Here is a 16,315-nt window from a genome sequence, read left to right on the forward strand (position 1 = left end):
GTCAGTACAGTAAAACGTTCCACTTCTCAAGATAACGTTGTATAATGTATCTTGAATAATATAACAAGATACAGTGTGCATATATGACTCTGTTGGAGTTCAATGGAAGTTCAACCTATCCATCTTGGACATACAAGATCTGTTGTGAATGCGCACAGAGATTAAATTTAGATTGACCATGCTTCTGTGTTGTATAACTTTATTTTAGTCCAAGGAACATGCTATTCCTAAGACATAGGCCTATAATGACGTGCTATCTTAGATGAGTACAATAATTGTTGTTGAGCAGAATGGCTTTGACAAACTTCTAAATCTGAATTGCTTCCGACAGGTGTGAGTGAGGACAGTGATAGTAAATCATCAAGAGAAACCACAACCCAGGCAAGGTACAGTAGTAGGCTGCCATGAAGAAAATGGACAACACAGCCACAGATAGCTGGACTCTAGGCAACAACCCTACCTCCTCCTCTGCAGTGAAGAACTCCTGCCACCCCAATCTAAAGGTACTGTTCTCCCCTGACAAGCCCTTGGTCTGTCCTTTAGCTAGCCATGTACATCAAACTTGGAAATACCTTTATTTCCACAATTAATCTCTCAAGTCATGTGAATTTTTTTTTTGTGACGTGCATGTTTCTGGTTGGCCCAGTTGATGACCATGCAAGGTGTTGAGTGCAGCAGCTCTCTGTGCCCTTTGGACAAGGTATTAAGTCGCTGGGAAAAATTCCTTAGACAAAGTTTGTGCTTCAGTAAAAGAGGTCAGAACGGAGGGTCTGTACCTCTTTATTGGATTAAGAAGCACATTGGACAATAATTAAAAAGCTGCTTAGTGAAATACTTGGGCAACTGCAAGCAACAATAATACAGAATTCCAGTCATGCTGCCTTTTTGTCCATGTGTGTTTTCCTTCTGTGTGTATTAATCCTACAATGAAGCTCTCAGTGTGGTGCTTTTGATACAACATTCACTTGTTAATCTACAGAGAGGGTTTTTGTCTACATGTAGCACACGCGTGTTGCTAATATTCACAGCATGCTCGTTTGGCCCACAATAGGATTGTTCTGCATACTGAACATGCATTCTACCTCACATGCAAATAATGTAAATAATGTGATAAAATCACTATTTTTGATTACTTTTTGGTTCTATTTCCAATGCTTGCACCATGTGGACCTTTGAGAATTATATGCAGTTTTTTAAAAAAGTGAAAAGTTTAATGAACTATACAATATTCTGTTAATATCATCAGAAAGAATACACTTTTATCACAAAGCAACAAAAAGAAACATTGCAGAACTTAAAGAAATTAAAAATTAAAATATCCATCAAATCAGTGGAATTCACAAGATGGTGACTACTACACGAAAATAATTGAATTAATTATAACCTAAATTTAGTATTAATTAGTTCCTAAATAAATTTGTTCTATTTTCACACATATTTTTGGAAAACCACATTATGAAAGCTGAAATAAAACTAGGGATACCACTTTTGTAAATTTGCCCTTTGTAACAAGAACTTTAGAGGAATTTAAGCACCTCACAATTAGTACAAATCTTTCTGCAAACCAGATTTTAAAACAGGAAGAAAATGTAACAGAAAGTAATGTAAACATTAATCATAGCAGGTATGGATAATGGATGGATGAATGCACATATAGCCCCAGCAGAGTGTTGCCCATAGTAACAATGAAGCACTACTCCACGTTTCAAAAAGCGGCGAAGGTTCCTTTAAATTATGGCATTTGGCAAAATGCAGACACCATGAAGCTGGTATGAGGTTTGTAGATCCCCAAGTCAACATTATTAATGCAGTCATGTGAGACCCATCGTGCCCCAGCATTCCTGCAGAAGCATTATGTCCACTTATATTCTGCGGTATGAATGTTAATTATGCACTTGACATTAGAGCGAAGCCTTCGCTTGTATTGAGAGATGTATTAGAAGCTTCTTACGCAGCTGGATTCTGATTGGACAAGCGTAGGGTCAAAGACAAATGGGGTTACAGTACTTGACTTAAAGTTTGAGTGCATTGCCGAACATCACACTTTTGTACTTTGAACTAGATCTGAAATGATAAGTGGATTAATTGATCAACAAAAAAATGAAATCAACAGAAATTGTTATCATTGTTTATTGGGCATATTGTATAGCATTGAAATGTACATAATGGGCCATATACTGTAAAAAGATTATGCGATACCAGTTATCATTAGCCATGATATGGTGGTCATTTTGTATGTGTATTCAGTGCTGATGTTTTGAAACTCATCTGTGAATTGTATTGAGTTTTTTAACCTTTTGGAACCTATTTTGAGATTTTGGAGGACCAGCAGGGATGTATCTTTAATTACAGGTTACTAATAATAATACCTTTTATTGTCAAAACCAGTGGTATTTGAATTGATGGCTGCTTTACAAAGACATTGGAATAGATTCAGTTATTGAATTTGTGGATATATAAGAGTATGCATGTGTTGGTCATAGGCGCATGCGTCTCAGCTCAGGCTATTTTCATCCCTAAGAGTGCAGGATATGGTTTCCTCTCACCTGTTTCCAATTATGCTGCATGTCTGCCGGGCTGGCAGCTCATAGTTCAGTAGATGTGTCTGTGTTCCAGTGGGATTGGCTTCTCTAATCTTCCCTTTGTTACTGACTGTCAGTGTCCACAGGTGGTTTAGGTGCTAAAGCAGGAGGGAGCTCAATACTCTCTCTGGCCTAAACTTAAACAGCCTGCTTTCCTTTTACAAAGGTGCACGCACACTGCAAGTTCAAGTCACACATGCAAATACTCGTCAAAAGATAATGCTTAGTGATATGAACTCTTCATTGTTTTGTGTTAGATGATACATCTTTATATAACCTTTTCTAGTCCAGCCTTCACTGTGGCTTCTCCGCGTACTGATTTGTAGTTTTATAGACAAAATCAATGTTTGAATTGCTTTGTGTTTAATGTTTTGAACTGCGCTACCACTAATACTAGCTCTTGTAATATAAATAATATGATAAAAAAATATTAATAATAATACAGGTTGATACATTCAGGACCACTTTGTTTGACACAGTGTTCTGTCTTCTCTTTCTGGATCTCTGTAGACGTTCCTTGCAGCCTTGTCCTTTGCCTACTTTGCCAAGGCTTTATCTGGCAGCTACATGAAGAGCACAATTACACAACTAGAAAGGCGATTTGACATCCCCAGTTATCTGATCGGCATCATAGACGGGAGCTTTGAAATAGGTGAGTTTCTCAATTCCATTTTGTCCATGTGTCTTTCTTTTTACTGGCTATTCATGTTCTGAAGCATTTAGATGCTTCAGAACATGCGAGCTAGAGCTTTGAATAGTCACTTGTTGAATACCTAATTAACTCTTAATTAGTGAAAGATCCTTTGAAGATGCAACATGTAGGCTTGGAATGAAGGGATTCTGTAATTGTTTGTGCAGTTGCACAACTGGGGACACAGAATAAAGAATATGTAGTATTGCGTGCCTCAGATAAATATGAATATTCACATTGACTTTGATCAAAACCTACACAGTTCTCCGGTAGAGCTGTTGATACTGTAAATGATATATCGTGAGACACATCTATCCCTTATATTTTGTGAAATCCTAGTTTTCAGTAATCGAGAAACTGTGTGTGAGATGCACATGTAACAAATATTATATATCCCCTCTTAATCCAGTCAGTGTCATTGTTCAAAATTACTTTACAGAGCAAAGATATCCATTTCACTTCAAGTACACTTCATGAAAAAGCTGTGGACTGTTTTATAACACATTCAAGGTTAAAGCAAGGTGCATGGGTGAATGTAAAGACTCGTTTCCCCTGTATGTACAGTATATCTCTTGAAAGTAGCAACCCTACTGCTTGACAGCTACACTAGAGGAACCTACACCTCCCTTCTTGGTGTTTCTCCACAGGCAAAGATGGATCAGTCAACATGAATCATTTAGATGACTGATTCTGACCTTTTTCTTCTATATATAAAAACTGCCTTTTGTAGAATATTATACAAATTGAAATTCTCTCAACAGTGGGTCTCATATTTAATGCCTTTGATTCATCTCTCTCCTTTTCTGATCATTTTAACCCTGCAGGGAATTTGTTGGTTATTGCCTTTGTGAGCTATTTTGGGGCCAAACTACACCGACCCAAGATCATAGCAATCGGATGTATTTTGATGTCATTTGGGACCTTCTTGATCGCCATGCCTCATTTCATCATTGGCCGGTAGGCAAAGTGTCATATCTGCATGCATGCATTGCAGTTCATAAATTCCATCCATACATTTCTTTGGTTTAAGTCTTCAAGCACCATAAACACAACATAGTGACAGTATTTCTTGCACCTTGAAAATGTACCCTCTGTATGTATGTATTTGTGCATCACATTGTGAGTATCTAATGATACCTGATGCTTTCTCCCTCCCCTTGTTTAACAGTCACATTGGTATTTTGTACGCAGCTATAAGATTGAAACATCAGCTAGATCTTCAATGAATTCAACCAATACCCTCTCTCCATGTCCAGCAAGCTCACCTGAGTCCACCAGGGCAGGTGACAGACCCTCTATACTGCCCTCTAGAGGTAAGATTAGGAGCAGAATCCTTACTGTGCTTCGTTCAAAAAACACATTGCTGATAGTAAATTAGTTCACTTTGACATCTGTGATTTACATGACAATACTGGAGTCCTCCTGATGTGATGTGGTAAACCAAAACCAGCTGTCTCATTATGATTAATAAGAATAATAGGAATGTAGTAATATAGAAATATAGAAAGATGTACATGCATGGATTAAGTTCATTGTCATTTTCTGGAACAAGTCAAAATAACATTTTGCCTGACCAAGCATTAAAATGTTTGGTCAGGCTTCGAAAATTCTCTTCTAATTTTTCTTCTTTCATTTTAATCTGTAGGCTGTGAGCGAGAGTCCAGTGTATCGATGTGGACCTATTTGTTTCTGGGAAACGTCCTGCGTGGGATTGGAGAGACTCCAGTACAGCCTTTGGGAATCTCCTATATTGACGATTATGCACAGTCCGAGAATGCCGCCCTCTATATTGGTAATGCACCTTACTCACTGTCTATGTCAGAAGCTTTCGATGGTGCCAAGATTAAGGTCACTTCACTTTCAATGCAATTAATTCAGGAAGTGTATTTGTATAGTTGAAGAAAAGGGTTTTATGTCCAGGCAACCAAGACAGATTTTTTTTTCTGAATGAATTGTTCAGTGCCCCACTGTGCACATATGTGTAATAAAAATTCAAATTTCTTCTTGTCTTAAGTGCATACCAAAAAAGTATAAACATTTTAGAAAAGAAAAGAAAATCGTACAACGTAATACAATGGTGGCAATGTGAATAAATCATGCAAAGTGTTTGAACTGTTTCAGCCAGTCACAGTATTTGAGTATGTATCCACAGGTATATATGATGGGTGGATCGTTCCCCCTACGTGTTTAATTCATACAGGCTTTTGCTAAAAGAAAAATAGACTAAAATCGATTGCATTATATAATGGAGTGTGTTACAGTCACAATACCAAATAAAACGAAATCTTAATGAAATGATTACTGAATTGTACCCAAACATAGGTTTGTAACTTGCATGTTGTAGGTTTTGAATGTGGTCAAATCACAAATACCTGTCTTTGTTATATATTCTAGGATGTGTCCAAACCATCTCAATTATTGGTCCTGTCTTTGGGTACCTGCTGGGGTCGCTGTGTGCAAAGATATATGTTGACGTTGGCTATGTGGACATGGGTGAGTAAGCTGTCTTCTGACCGATAAACTATGACTGATTTCAAATAACAATGTTGTGCACTCTCACTCCTCTGAGGAGAGTTTGATTTAGACAGTGTTAAAGCTGCACAAGACACAACACACCTGCCAAGAGGAATTTGAATTGAGGCAGGGTAAACCTTCGATACAGTAAAATCTGACCGGGAGGCAAGCACTTTGAAGCTGTTGTAAACCTTTCTGTGTAACAAGTCAGGAGGCGTCTCCTCATGTTATGAAATGTGGCCTTTGAACATTTAACACAGTCCTAAATTTTTAAAGCACTTTGAAACTGACTCTGTATATAAATTATACTTTATAAATGAAATTTGCCTTGCAGTAGAAATTAATATAAAATAAATTAAGATGTAACTACAATAAATGAGAAGCAAATAAAAGAAAATGAATCCCGATACTATGCTGATAAGGTTCTTATCTCTTCGCAGAGACAGTGACTATTACCCCTGGAGATGCCCGCTGGGTGGGTGCATGGTGGCTGGGCTACCTCATCGCTGGTACCGTCACCCTCATGTCTGCTGTTCCGTTCTGGTTTCTGCCTAAATCACTGCCCATGCCTGTGGACAAACACGACACCAGCTGCACTGCAGAGCAAACCAGGTTTATCAGAGATTCCCCGACCATGGAGCACAAGTTCAGACCTGAGGAGCCGGCTAATTTGCATCAGATGGCCAAAGGTAAGATTATAGTCACACTAAGTTGTTGGAAAAGTGAATATTGAGCATCGTGATCTGTATGCAGTCGGTGGAATTTTTAGGGATGTTATAACTTTCCCTTCTACTGAGTATCTTTTGCAAATACTTTCCTGAAGAGACCTTTATTGACCCACAGTATTCTTATATTTCTACCACAACTGCAAGCTGATTTTTTTAAAAAGAACTTTATTTCTTCTTAGGAATTTCCGATCCACCAACAACATTTAATCAAAGGTTGTGTCATTTTGTGGTCTAGTCATAATGTGCTTGTTATAAATAAATAAACATAAAAACACAAAACAAATGCTCAGATGTGTTGCTAGAGTAGAGTTTAAGTGGTATTCGTAAACTTCCCCCCACAGAATTTGTGCCTACATTGAAGAGTCTCCTTGGAAATCCTGTGTACATCATCTACTTATGCGTGACCATCATTCAGTTCAACTCTCTCATTGGGATGGTCACCTACAAACCCAAATACATTGAACAACACTATGGCCAGTCAGCATCCAAAGCCAATTTTCTCATGGGTAAGCAGACTATTTTGATAATTAACATTTACCTTGTTTGGATGATTTTTGTCTGGTCATTTTATCTTTCTAGATGAGATACACGCTTGTTCAGAACCTGTGTTGCTTCAGTGAAAGGAAAGTATTTAAGGATGCAAAGTGATGTGAGTGGGATGGCCATCATAAGTCTTTCATGAGTGAGCTTTTGATGATTTTTTTATGCTCCAACTCCCACATCCTTCTTCAGTAAACGCTGCAGCTGCAAGATGACAACCGGGTTTACTGCAATCGTTGGACAGTCTGAAATGACAGTTAGGCATTGATTTTAAAAACAGATTAATGAGACCAATTATTTGGTAATAACACAGCTGTTTTCATCCACATAACAGAAAGAGAGAAGAGGGTGTTGGATGAGGAGAAATACATTCCATATTTTCAACTACTTTGATATGAATGAGAGGCCTGTCTTTGATCCCTTTCGGGGAGCGATGTCGTTGCCTGATGTTGCTTGTTCATGTCGTTTCCTGATCCTCTACCCCTTTAAGAGTCTGTTTTATTCTGCGGTTCAACTAGGCACGATCAACATCCCGGCTGTGGCCCTTGGGATGTTCTCTGGAGGGGTTGTCATGAAGAAGTACAAGCTGGGTATCATGGGAGCAGCTAAATTTGCCTTTGGGACCTCCTTATTGGGCTACTTCCTGTCGCTTTTTTTCTTAGCCATGGGCTGTGAGAACTCCAAGGTGGCAGGCATCACAGTTTCATATACTGGGTATGTGATGAAGGATACATTTCCCTCATGTCTTAGTGGAATAGGTGACATTCAGAGGAAGGAGCTAAGTTTGGATTTAGGAAAAATTACAGCTAACACACCTACTAGAGTTCCTTGTGTGTGTTGTGCTGCCTTTCTATGTCTATTTTCAGATTGGCTTCTTATTTGATCAATTTTTCATATGAGCTATCAATAATATATGCATTTTCTTCATGTGGTCACATGCAGAGTGGAAGGCTTGTCTTATGAGGAGCGGTCTCTCTTCTCTGACTGTAATTCGGGTTGCTTGTGCTCACAATGGGAGTGGGATCCAGTGTGTGGAGAGAACGGGATCACCTATGTGTCCCCGTGCTCGGCTGGATGCACCTCCTCCACTGGCTCTGGCAGAAATACGGTCAGACACACACCACTTCCACAGGACACGTCCATATTTCTCAGTATAACTAAATAATATTTAATAGCTTAACTGCTGTGTTTCATCATATCATGCAACAGTTTTTGCTGCTGCCCAATATTACTGATGCCTACAGAGAACCATATGACATTTAGGTTGTGTTTCCTGCTGTGCTGCAGCTCATCTGTCATGTATAAACATTTTCTTCTTCGTTAGGTGTTTGACAATTGCAGGTGTGTAGCGCTGGCTGATGCCCACCCAGGCAACCTGACGGCCACTCTGGGCCAGTGTCCACTGAGAGACAGCTGTGACAAAATCTTTCCTTACTTCCTGGCTCTGTCTGTCCTCAGCTCCTTCATCATCTCTCTTGGGGGAACACCTGGCTTCGTGCTGCTTGTCAGGTCCGTCGACAAAACCCGCTTGTGGACACTTCCTGCTGTCATCAGAAAAGTGTGATCACTTCCATTTGTATCATCAGTGGAGATTCATAAATAACTAAAACTAGAAATTAGAAGTTTATATTAAAGGTTTTGTTTTGTTAAAGCATCTCATGTAATGCTCATTAGCGTTTTGTTACATCCTCCAGTACAAAAATTGTAAATCATTGTCCTTCTTTAAGTGTTAAAAGTTGAGTCTAAAAGTTGAGTCTCCTTTAACGCCTCAGTCTTGTTTCTGTAGGTGCATTAAGCCCGAGCTGAAATCCCTCGCTCTTGGAATCCACACGTTGGCCACTCGCACTCTTGGTGAGAACCACCTTTGGTATTCTGTACATTACTGTCTGCTTAGTGTGAATGGCAGGTGCACAGAAATCTCCTAAGAGCTGACATTCAGCATACTATATGAGTGTGGAAACAAATCAATATGTGAAGCTCATCATTAAATATTTCTAAAAATAATAATAAAAAGTGATCACCAAGTATTTTAGGCACATATTTTACATTAAATAGTATTATTATAACCATTATAATAAGCACAACAATAACAATCATTCTATTTTGCCATTTCATTAAAAAATTCAAATGATGGATAGCTCATCTTGACGCATCCCTTTATTTGGGCTTTGTTTGAAGTAACAAGTTATTTTAAATTGCACAACAGCTGGAATACCTGCCCCTATATACTTCGGAGCCATAATCGACACAACATGCCTCAAATGGGGATACAAGATGTGTGGAGGAAAAGGAGCATGCAGAATATATAACACCTCAGCATACAGGTAATGTGTTCTGTACAGCTTTTGTTATAAAACTATGTCTTTTAAACTCACTTTGAAACACGACAAAACATCTATAACCATGCTAACGCTTATTATCAATATTATTAGATGGATGAAAAATAGAGAGACAATATTGCTATTTTTAGACCCTTACCACTAGCACAACACAGAAGTGGGCCACAAGGGTGGTACCAGAGGGAAGGCCATGTTAGCTGTATCCTTTCAGAGGCTGCCACTCATGAAGGTGGGTGCTTTAAGGACCTGAAGGCTAACCTAAACCTTCCCTTCTGCCCTAAATGAGACCACTTAGCTCATACTTAGTCTACAGTATTGATTTCTTTAGAAAGTTATCTCAATAAGAGAACAGAGAAACAAAAATGTGTTGTGTAAAGTTATGTACACCCTTTTTTTTGACACAATAACTTGTTTTTTATGTAAAAGTTTTAGTAAGATGCATTGAAGGAAAACACGATTTAAAGGGGAATGTTCAAATACACTTGTGGTTTGTTATTGTACACCAACGTTCATAGAACTAAAAGGCATCCTGACTTGCAATGTGATTATAGAAACCTGAGACTGGAATTGTGACTTTCCCTCTGGGACATGTGGCTTGACTCTGTCCCAGTTTGTCCCCTAACAGTATTGCTTTCTTCTTTTTGCAGGATAGTGTATCTGGGCCTGACATTGGGCTTGAGGACAGTCTCCTTCTTCCTTTGTATTTCAGGCTTTGCTTTACTCAAAAGACATATTAAGAGGGAGGAGAAATGTGCTCTGACCAATGGGAGTACAGAGTTGGAGTCACTAAAGAAAGAGGAGAACAGCTCCATACACTGTGAGCAGTTTATACAGGCCTTGGACCGCAATCCTGACAGAGAGACCCGCTTGTGAGATTCAGCACAACCTCTTCTCTTCTGACTCAGCTCCACGGAGCACCTCAGATGTACAGAGGAACTCACACTGTGGACACTTTTCATAGCACACAGACTATATATTTGTACAGGATTTATGTAGACGTACGATATCTGAAATAAGAGTCAAAAACAAAATATGCTATTTCTGGAATGTATAAATTTATGTGTTTGTGTTTTTCATGAATGGAAGACTTTTGTAGAAAAAATAATGTAATTGTGCTGTATTTTCTATGTTGGTCTTCATTTTTATGATTAAACTCGAGAAAATCTATTTTTGGATTCAACATACTCTATATTGCCAAAAGTATTGGCTCACCTGCCTTGACTCGCATATGAACTTATGTTACATCCCATTCTTAATCCATAGGGTTTAATATGACGTCGGTCCACCCTTTGCAGCTATAACAGCTTCGACTCTTCTGGGAAGGCTTTCCACAAGGTTTAGGAGTGTGTTTATGGGAATTTTTGACCATTCTTCCAGAGGCGCATCTGTGAGGTCACACACTGATGTTGGACGAGAAGGCCTGGCTCTCAGTCTCCGCTCTAATTCATCCCAAAGGTGTTCTATCGGGTTGAGGTCAGGACTCTGTGCAGGCCAGTCAAGTTCATCCACACCAAACTCTCTCATCCATGTCTTTATGGACCTTGCTTTGTGCACTGGTGCACAGTCATGTTGGAACAGGAAGGGACCATCCCCAAACTGTTCCCACAAAGTTGGGAGCATGGAATTGTCCAAAATATCTTGGTATGCTGAAGCATTCAGAGTTCCTTTCACTGGAACTAAGGGGCCAAGCCCAGCTCCTGAAAAACAACCCCACACCATAATCCCCCCTCCACCAAACTTTACACTTGGCACAATGCAGTCAGACAAGTACCGTTCTCCTGGCAACCGCCAAACCCAGACTCGTCCATCAGATCACCAGATGGTGAAGCGCGATTCGTCACTCCAGAGAATGCGTCTCCACTGCTCTAGAGTCCAGTGGCGACGTGCTTTACACCATTGCATCCGACGCTTTGCATTGCACTTGGTGATGTATGGCTTGGATGCAGCTGCTCGGCCATGGAAACCCATTCCATGAAGCTCTCTACGCACTGTTCTTGAGCTAATCTGAAGGCCACATGAAGTTTGGAGGTCTGTAGCGATTGACTCTGCAGAAAGTTGGCAACCTCTGCGCACTATGCGCCTCAGCATCCGCTGACCCCTCTCCGTCATTTTACGTGGCCTACCACTTCGTGGTTGAGTTGCTGTCGTTCCCAATCGCTTCCACTTTGTTATAATACCACTGACAGTTGACTGTGGAATATTTAGGAGTGAGGAAATTTCACGACTGGACTTGTTGCACAGGTGGCATCCTATCACAGTACCACGCTGGAATTCACTGAGCTCCTGAGAGCGACCCATTCTTTCACAAATGTTTGTAGAAACAGTCTGCATGCCTTGGTGCATGATTTTATACACCTGTGGCCATGGAAGTGATTGGAACACCTGATTTCAATTATTTGGATGGGTGAGTGAATACTTTTGGCAATATAGTGTATATTAGTGTGCCTGAGTAAGATGGTTGAACACCATCTTGTCAGTCAAGAGATACTGACATTAGGGTCTGTAGACACGGTGGTAGACACGGTGGCACACCCGGTGGAGGAACTGTGAACTTGGCTTCTCTGAGGCAAAGTGTTTCAACCAGTGAACGAACAAGCAGGTCAAAGCGAGAGGCAACACAGGAACAGCAGCCCTCTGAAACATTATCCCCTACCACTTCCTGTCCAGATGTAACAGAAAGCATTCCTTCACTAAGATTACTATTTCTTTACGCTTTGTGGCTTTGACAATCAAACATCTCCCAGTCTTACTGTACAGTAGCAAACTGAAACTGTGGTTTTATGAGGTCAAGAATGAAATGTCAAATTCAATGTGGATGAGAATAGGTGCACCGAATCATGTAAAGTTTGAGCATCTACTGTTCCATGACCACTGAGCGAACTCAGTGTGCTAATGAGGATCATGTGGTATGGTCGACCACTCCAGAACAAGTGTATAAGTGGACCTTGAGTTGAGATCACTCTGTCAATCTCCGCTATAAATTCCATGGATGCTTAGTAAAGTTAAAAGGCAGATGTCAGTCAAAAAAATTGATAATATGCATCACTTGTAATGCATATTATTTGTATCTGTTGAAAAAAGAAGTCATCAAGTCAAGTGCACTCCTCTCACTGAACTTCAAATTAAAGCTTTCGTCTTGATTGAAAGTTTATAATAAATGCAAGCAACTGATGATGACTGATGGTTGTCAAATCAGTAAATCAGAATTCATGACTACTATAAAAATGACATAACTTAATATACAGGATGTATGCATTAGTCTGCTGAGAAGAGGACACTATTGCGGTGGTCTGGTCTATAAGTAAATTGGTGCATAATCTCTCTTCTGTGACGTAAAAAGCATAATAGCATAATGTATTTCTGGGATGTTGTCAGGCATTAATCACTATTAAATGTTAGCAATAGCAATAAGCAGGAGCCCCTGAGACAAAATTTCAATTCATTTGTACATTTTTAATAAGAGTAACATGCAAAAAGATTTTTTTGTTCATGATAAATGTTGTCAGCATTTGAAAACTTGACTTGCTACTCCGATCTAATGCAGCCTACTGTCAGTTTAATCCTGTCAATTAAAAAATGTGCCTCGGTTCAAACTTCAAAGGAAAATGAAAGTTGTAAAAGATAATACAAACGTGGCGTACTGTATATAGCACACAGTTGTAGTGTAACGAGAAGCAACGGTTTCCATGGACAGAAGAGAAACAACACCTGAAGACAATTGTCACTGTATTCCTGCGGTTACTGATCCTTTTTGTCTGCAGCACTCTGGAGATTCTGTGGATCAAGTAAAGGATTAAAAACAGAAGCACTTATTAGTAGTGCATTAGTAGTGGAAAAGTACTAGAATTAGTAGGTTAATATACAGTGTTTGGTATTTGCATGCACATATAAAGTTCATCTGTGTGTATGTTTTACCTGGAGTTGATGGTGTTCAGTCAATAATCTGTCATACTCCTGTGCCAGACCTTTGGCCTGCCTCTTCATGGCCTCCACCTCAGCGTGAGACTTGCGCACAGCTACACAAACAGAACAACATCTGTAAATTGCTTTATATATCAGCAATGCCCCCTAAAAGTGGCTTCTTTCATGATACCACATCTGGTGTTTATACGCAACTATGCAAGAAATGACCTGTGGTGGTCCATAAGTTTGGTTCTTTGGTTTTAAAAGGTATGACTGCAGATTACTCACCCTCCTCAGCAGCCTTCACTTGATCTGCCAGCTTCTCAACCTCCAGCTGCAGTTGCTGGTTTTTTGCTGACATGGATCTTTCCTCATCCAGCAGAGCCTGAGCACAAAGGATTCTCCTTAATTACTAAGCTTAGATTACAAAATACAATTCATAGAAACAACACTGCAGTATGTATTCATACCTACCTGTACATATGGACATGAGTCACAAACATTTTGAATCCGCAAAGTTATGTTATACTGAAGTTACATGATAAACTACAGTAGATAGAACACATTGCTAAAGAAAAGAAAAGCAACAGGCTTTAAGACTCTAAGATAAAAGATATCAGACACTGATTAAGCCTCACGTGTTTTAGCATCAGGTTGTCGTCCTGGTGCTGCTTGGCTGCTTTGACAGCACTGTCCATCTGCGCCTGAAGACCCGCACTGTTCTCCAAGGTGACAGCAACCTGGTTTAGCAAGGTGACAACCCGACGCATGATACTGTGATGAGTACACAGCACAGGAAAAGGAGAGAACCGGTAGAAGAAGAAAAAAGGCAGACCAAGACAAGACAGGACCTCAGAAAGGGAATTGTAAAGGGTGAATAAGCAAGTGGACAGTTATGTGGAATGGTAAATTAATGTTTGTCTTTGAGTAAGGTCCCAAACACATTGTCACATTGTCTTGTTATTCTGAATAGGTGTGGAAAGAAATGCCACTAACAGCCAGAGGAAGAGAGAGAAGCCTGATATGTAGAGGTTCCTCTGGGCTCTGAACAGCTTCATGTGGACATGGTCGTACACATTTGGGTTCACCTTGGCATCGTGCATGGGCTCAGGACCCGAGTACTTCTGCACCTCACGGGCCGCATCTGTGAGTGGGCCGGGGGACAGAAAAATGACTGATGCTGGCTGGGTAGGACTGACAACATGCTGTCAGTCTACTCAGGATTATTCACTGTCTGTGTCTCACAGCAGATTGCTTACCGAGGAAAAGAACAATAAGAACCATGATCATTGTAAAGAAGCATTTGTTCCAATATGGAGATAACCAGTTCCATATTCTCCAGTTGAAAACCAAACGCCATCTACAAAGTAGGTAAAAAAAAAACAGGACACTGTCATTAGTACAGTACAGTACCCAAAGTTTACCCAGAGAGGACAATGATGCACTCTGCTGGTGATTTGTCTGAACTGCCTCTTTCAGTTTTCTTATTTACAATCAAACTCTTGCACAGGACATTTTTTATTGATTCTGACTGACCATGAGCTGCTGAATGAACTTTTGATGATATTTCGAGTTTGTGTGTTAAATTACAGTACCTCTGTGCTGATATGAAGGGTATACACAAGATGATGTTGACTGCTATCTCTGCATAGAGGAAGAAAGCCACAGCTGTCCACTGGAGAGTCATTGTGACTGATTTCCTGAGGAGATTAAGATGTTTAATTAGCTCAACATATAGTATGAGTGAGTGGCAGTGGAAGTCAATGAACATGCAATAGTACTATATTTGTATTCACCCTTTACCTGCTAAACTATATAGAGTATTATAGTACTGTACAATGTTACTCTTTTTATATTGTAGAGTGTCGAGCATACATACACAAATGTTTCTGTAGGCCTACTACATACAGCAGACACTCACAGCCCATTTGCTATTTTTAGGCTTTTACCTCTGAATCTATTCTTACTCTTCAGCATTAGTATCATCGCCTGGTGATCTCATTTTGTTTAAGAGCGGGAGGTGGTCAATCTATTCCAAGCAATAAATAGAGTTGTTGGCTTACCAGACAAAGTTGTGCGATCAGAAGTTTGGTAGAGTCCAGACATGCACACACGTGCGCTCACACACATTCACAACAGCTGCTGGTGGGCAACTGAGGAGCTACAGCCCTAAATAAAACCATTGGTCAGTCCCTTTGGATTTGTTAAAGATCACAACCTGACTGACCAAACTGAGCAAAAGCTTTGTTTTCAGTCTACTGTGAGTACTGAGGGCAAAATCCTGGACCTGTTTTTTCCCCTGGTGTGTGTGTGTGTGTGTGTGTGTGTGTGTGTGTGTGTGTGTGTGTGTGGGTGGGTGTGTGCTCGCTCTTCTCACATTTCATGTCATGGTACAAAAATAGTCAAGTGAGGGGGGACACTCAGTCTATTTATTTTAATTTAATTTAATAATCAAGCCTTGGTGTTTGTTAGTTATCCCAAAACTTTTAAAACACACAAACAAAGACTTACTGCTTTAAATATCTCTTTGAATATGTTCATTTTTCTGGCATTTTCTGCAACAAAGACACCAAACAAAAGGTCCACAAGGGGGCGGTGTTATCTAACAATATAATATAGCTTCGCCAGGAAGTAGGAAGTACTGTATGTTTTGCAATTATTGCAGTAAATTCAATCCAAATATTCCCTATGTGTAAAGGAGATAATACAGACAGCCAGCAGTCTGGATAAAGGGCTCAGTTTAAACACTAGCTTAATATAAATAGTTGTCACTGAAATAGCAGATACAGGCTCATTCCAAAAGCTCATTCATTCCAAAAAGGATTCTCAAAAGGATTGCTCTTTTTGTGCCTTTGTGTGCCTTTTAAAAAGGCACACACACAGCTGTTGGCTTGCTCATAAACACATAAATTGCATGGGTATTGCACATCAACAACAGAGACTGAGGGAATTCTTGAGCATTGCCTTCAGTACACTCTTCTTCCTTTTGAATAATGAGGGGGGGTTTGACTGAATTCA

At 39.8% G+C, this 16,315-nt stretch overlaps 2 protein-coding genes across 2 annotated transcripts; one reads left to right on the forward strand and one right to left on the reverse strand.

Moving 5' to 3' along the window:
- The first annotated feature begins 404 nt into the window (after window positions 1–404).
- On the forward strand, window positions 405–10,267 carry LOC139286102 (solute carrier organic anion transporter family member 1C1-like). Its single transcript, XM_070906783.1, has 14 exons — window positions 405–503; window positions 3,093–3,234; window positions 4,098–4,230; window positions 4,465–4,586; window positions 4,919–5,065; window positions 5,668–5,766; window positions 6,228–6,476; window positions 6,857–7,021; window positions 7,574–7,769; window positions 7,998–8,163; window positions 8,380–8,564; window positions 8,842–8,906; window positions 9,262–9,379; window positions 10,042–10,267. The coding sequence occupies exons 1-14, from the start codon at window positions 405–407 to the stop codon at window positions 10,265–10,267; spliced, it is 2,112 nt and encodes a 703-aa protein (XP_070762884.1).
- A 2,858-nt stretch (window positions 10,268–13,125) lies between these two features.
- On the reverse strand, window positions 13,126–15,445 carry LOC139286878 (B-cell receptor-associated protein 29-like). Its single transcript, XM_070907811.1, has 8 exons — window positions 15,361–15,445; window positions 14,893–14,997; window positions 14,557–14,657; window positions 14,294–14,441; window positions 13,936–14,071; window positions 13,586–13,682; window positions 13,310–13,410; window positions 13,126–13,168 (listed from the first exon to the last, which is right to left on the reverse strand). The coding sequence occupies exons 2-8, from the start codon at window positions 14,982–14,984 to the stop codon at window positions 13,133–13,135; spliced, it is 711 nt and encodes a 236-aa protein (XP_070763912.1). The 5' UTR covers window positions 14,985–14,997; window positions 15,361–15,445; the 3' UTR covers window positions 13,126–13,132.
- Between the last annotated feature and the right edge of the window lie 870 nt (window positions 15,446–16,315).

This window comes from Enoplosus armatus, chromosome 6 (assembly GCF_043641665.1).
Source record: "Enoplosus armatus isolate fEnoArm2 chromosome 6, fEnoArm2.hap1, whole genome shotgun sequence".
NCBI lineage: Eukaryota > Metazoa > Chordata > Actinopteri > Centrarchiformes > Enoplosidae > Enoplosus > Enoplosus armatus.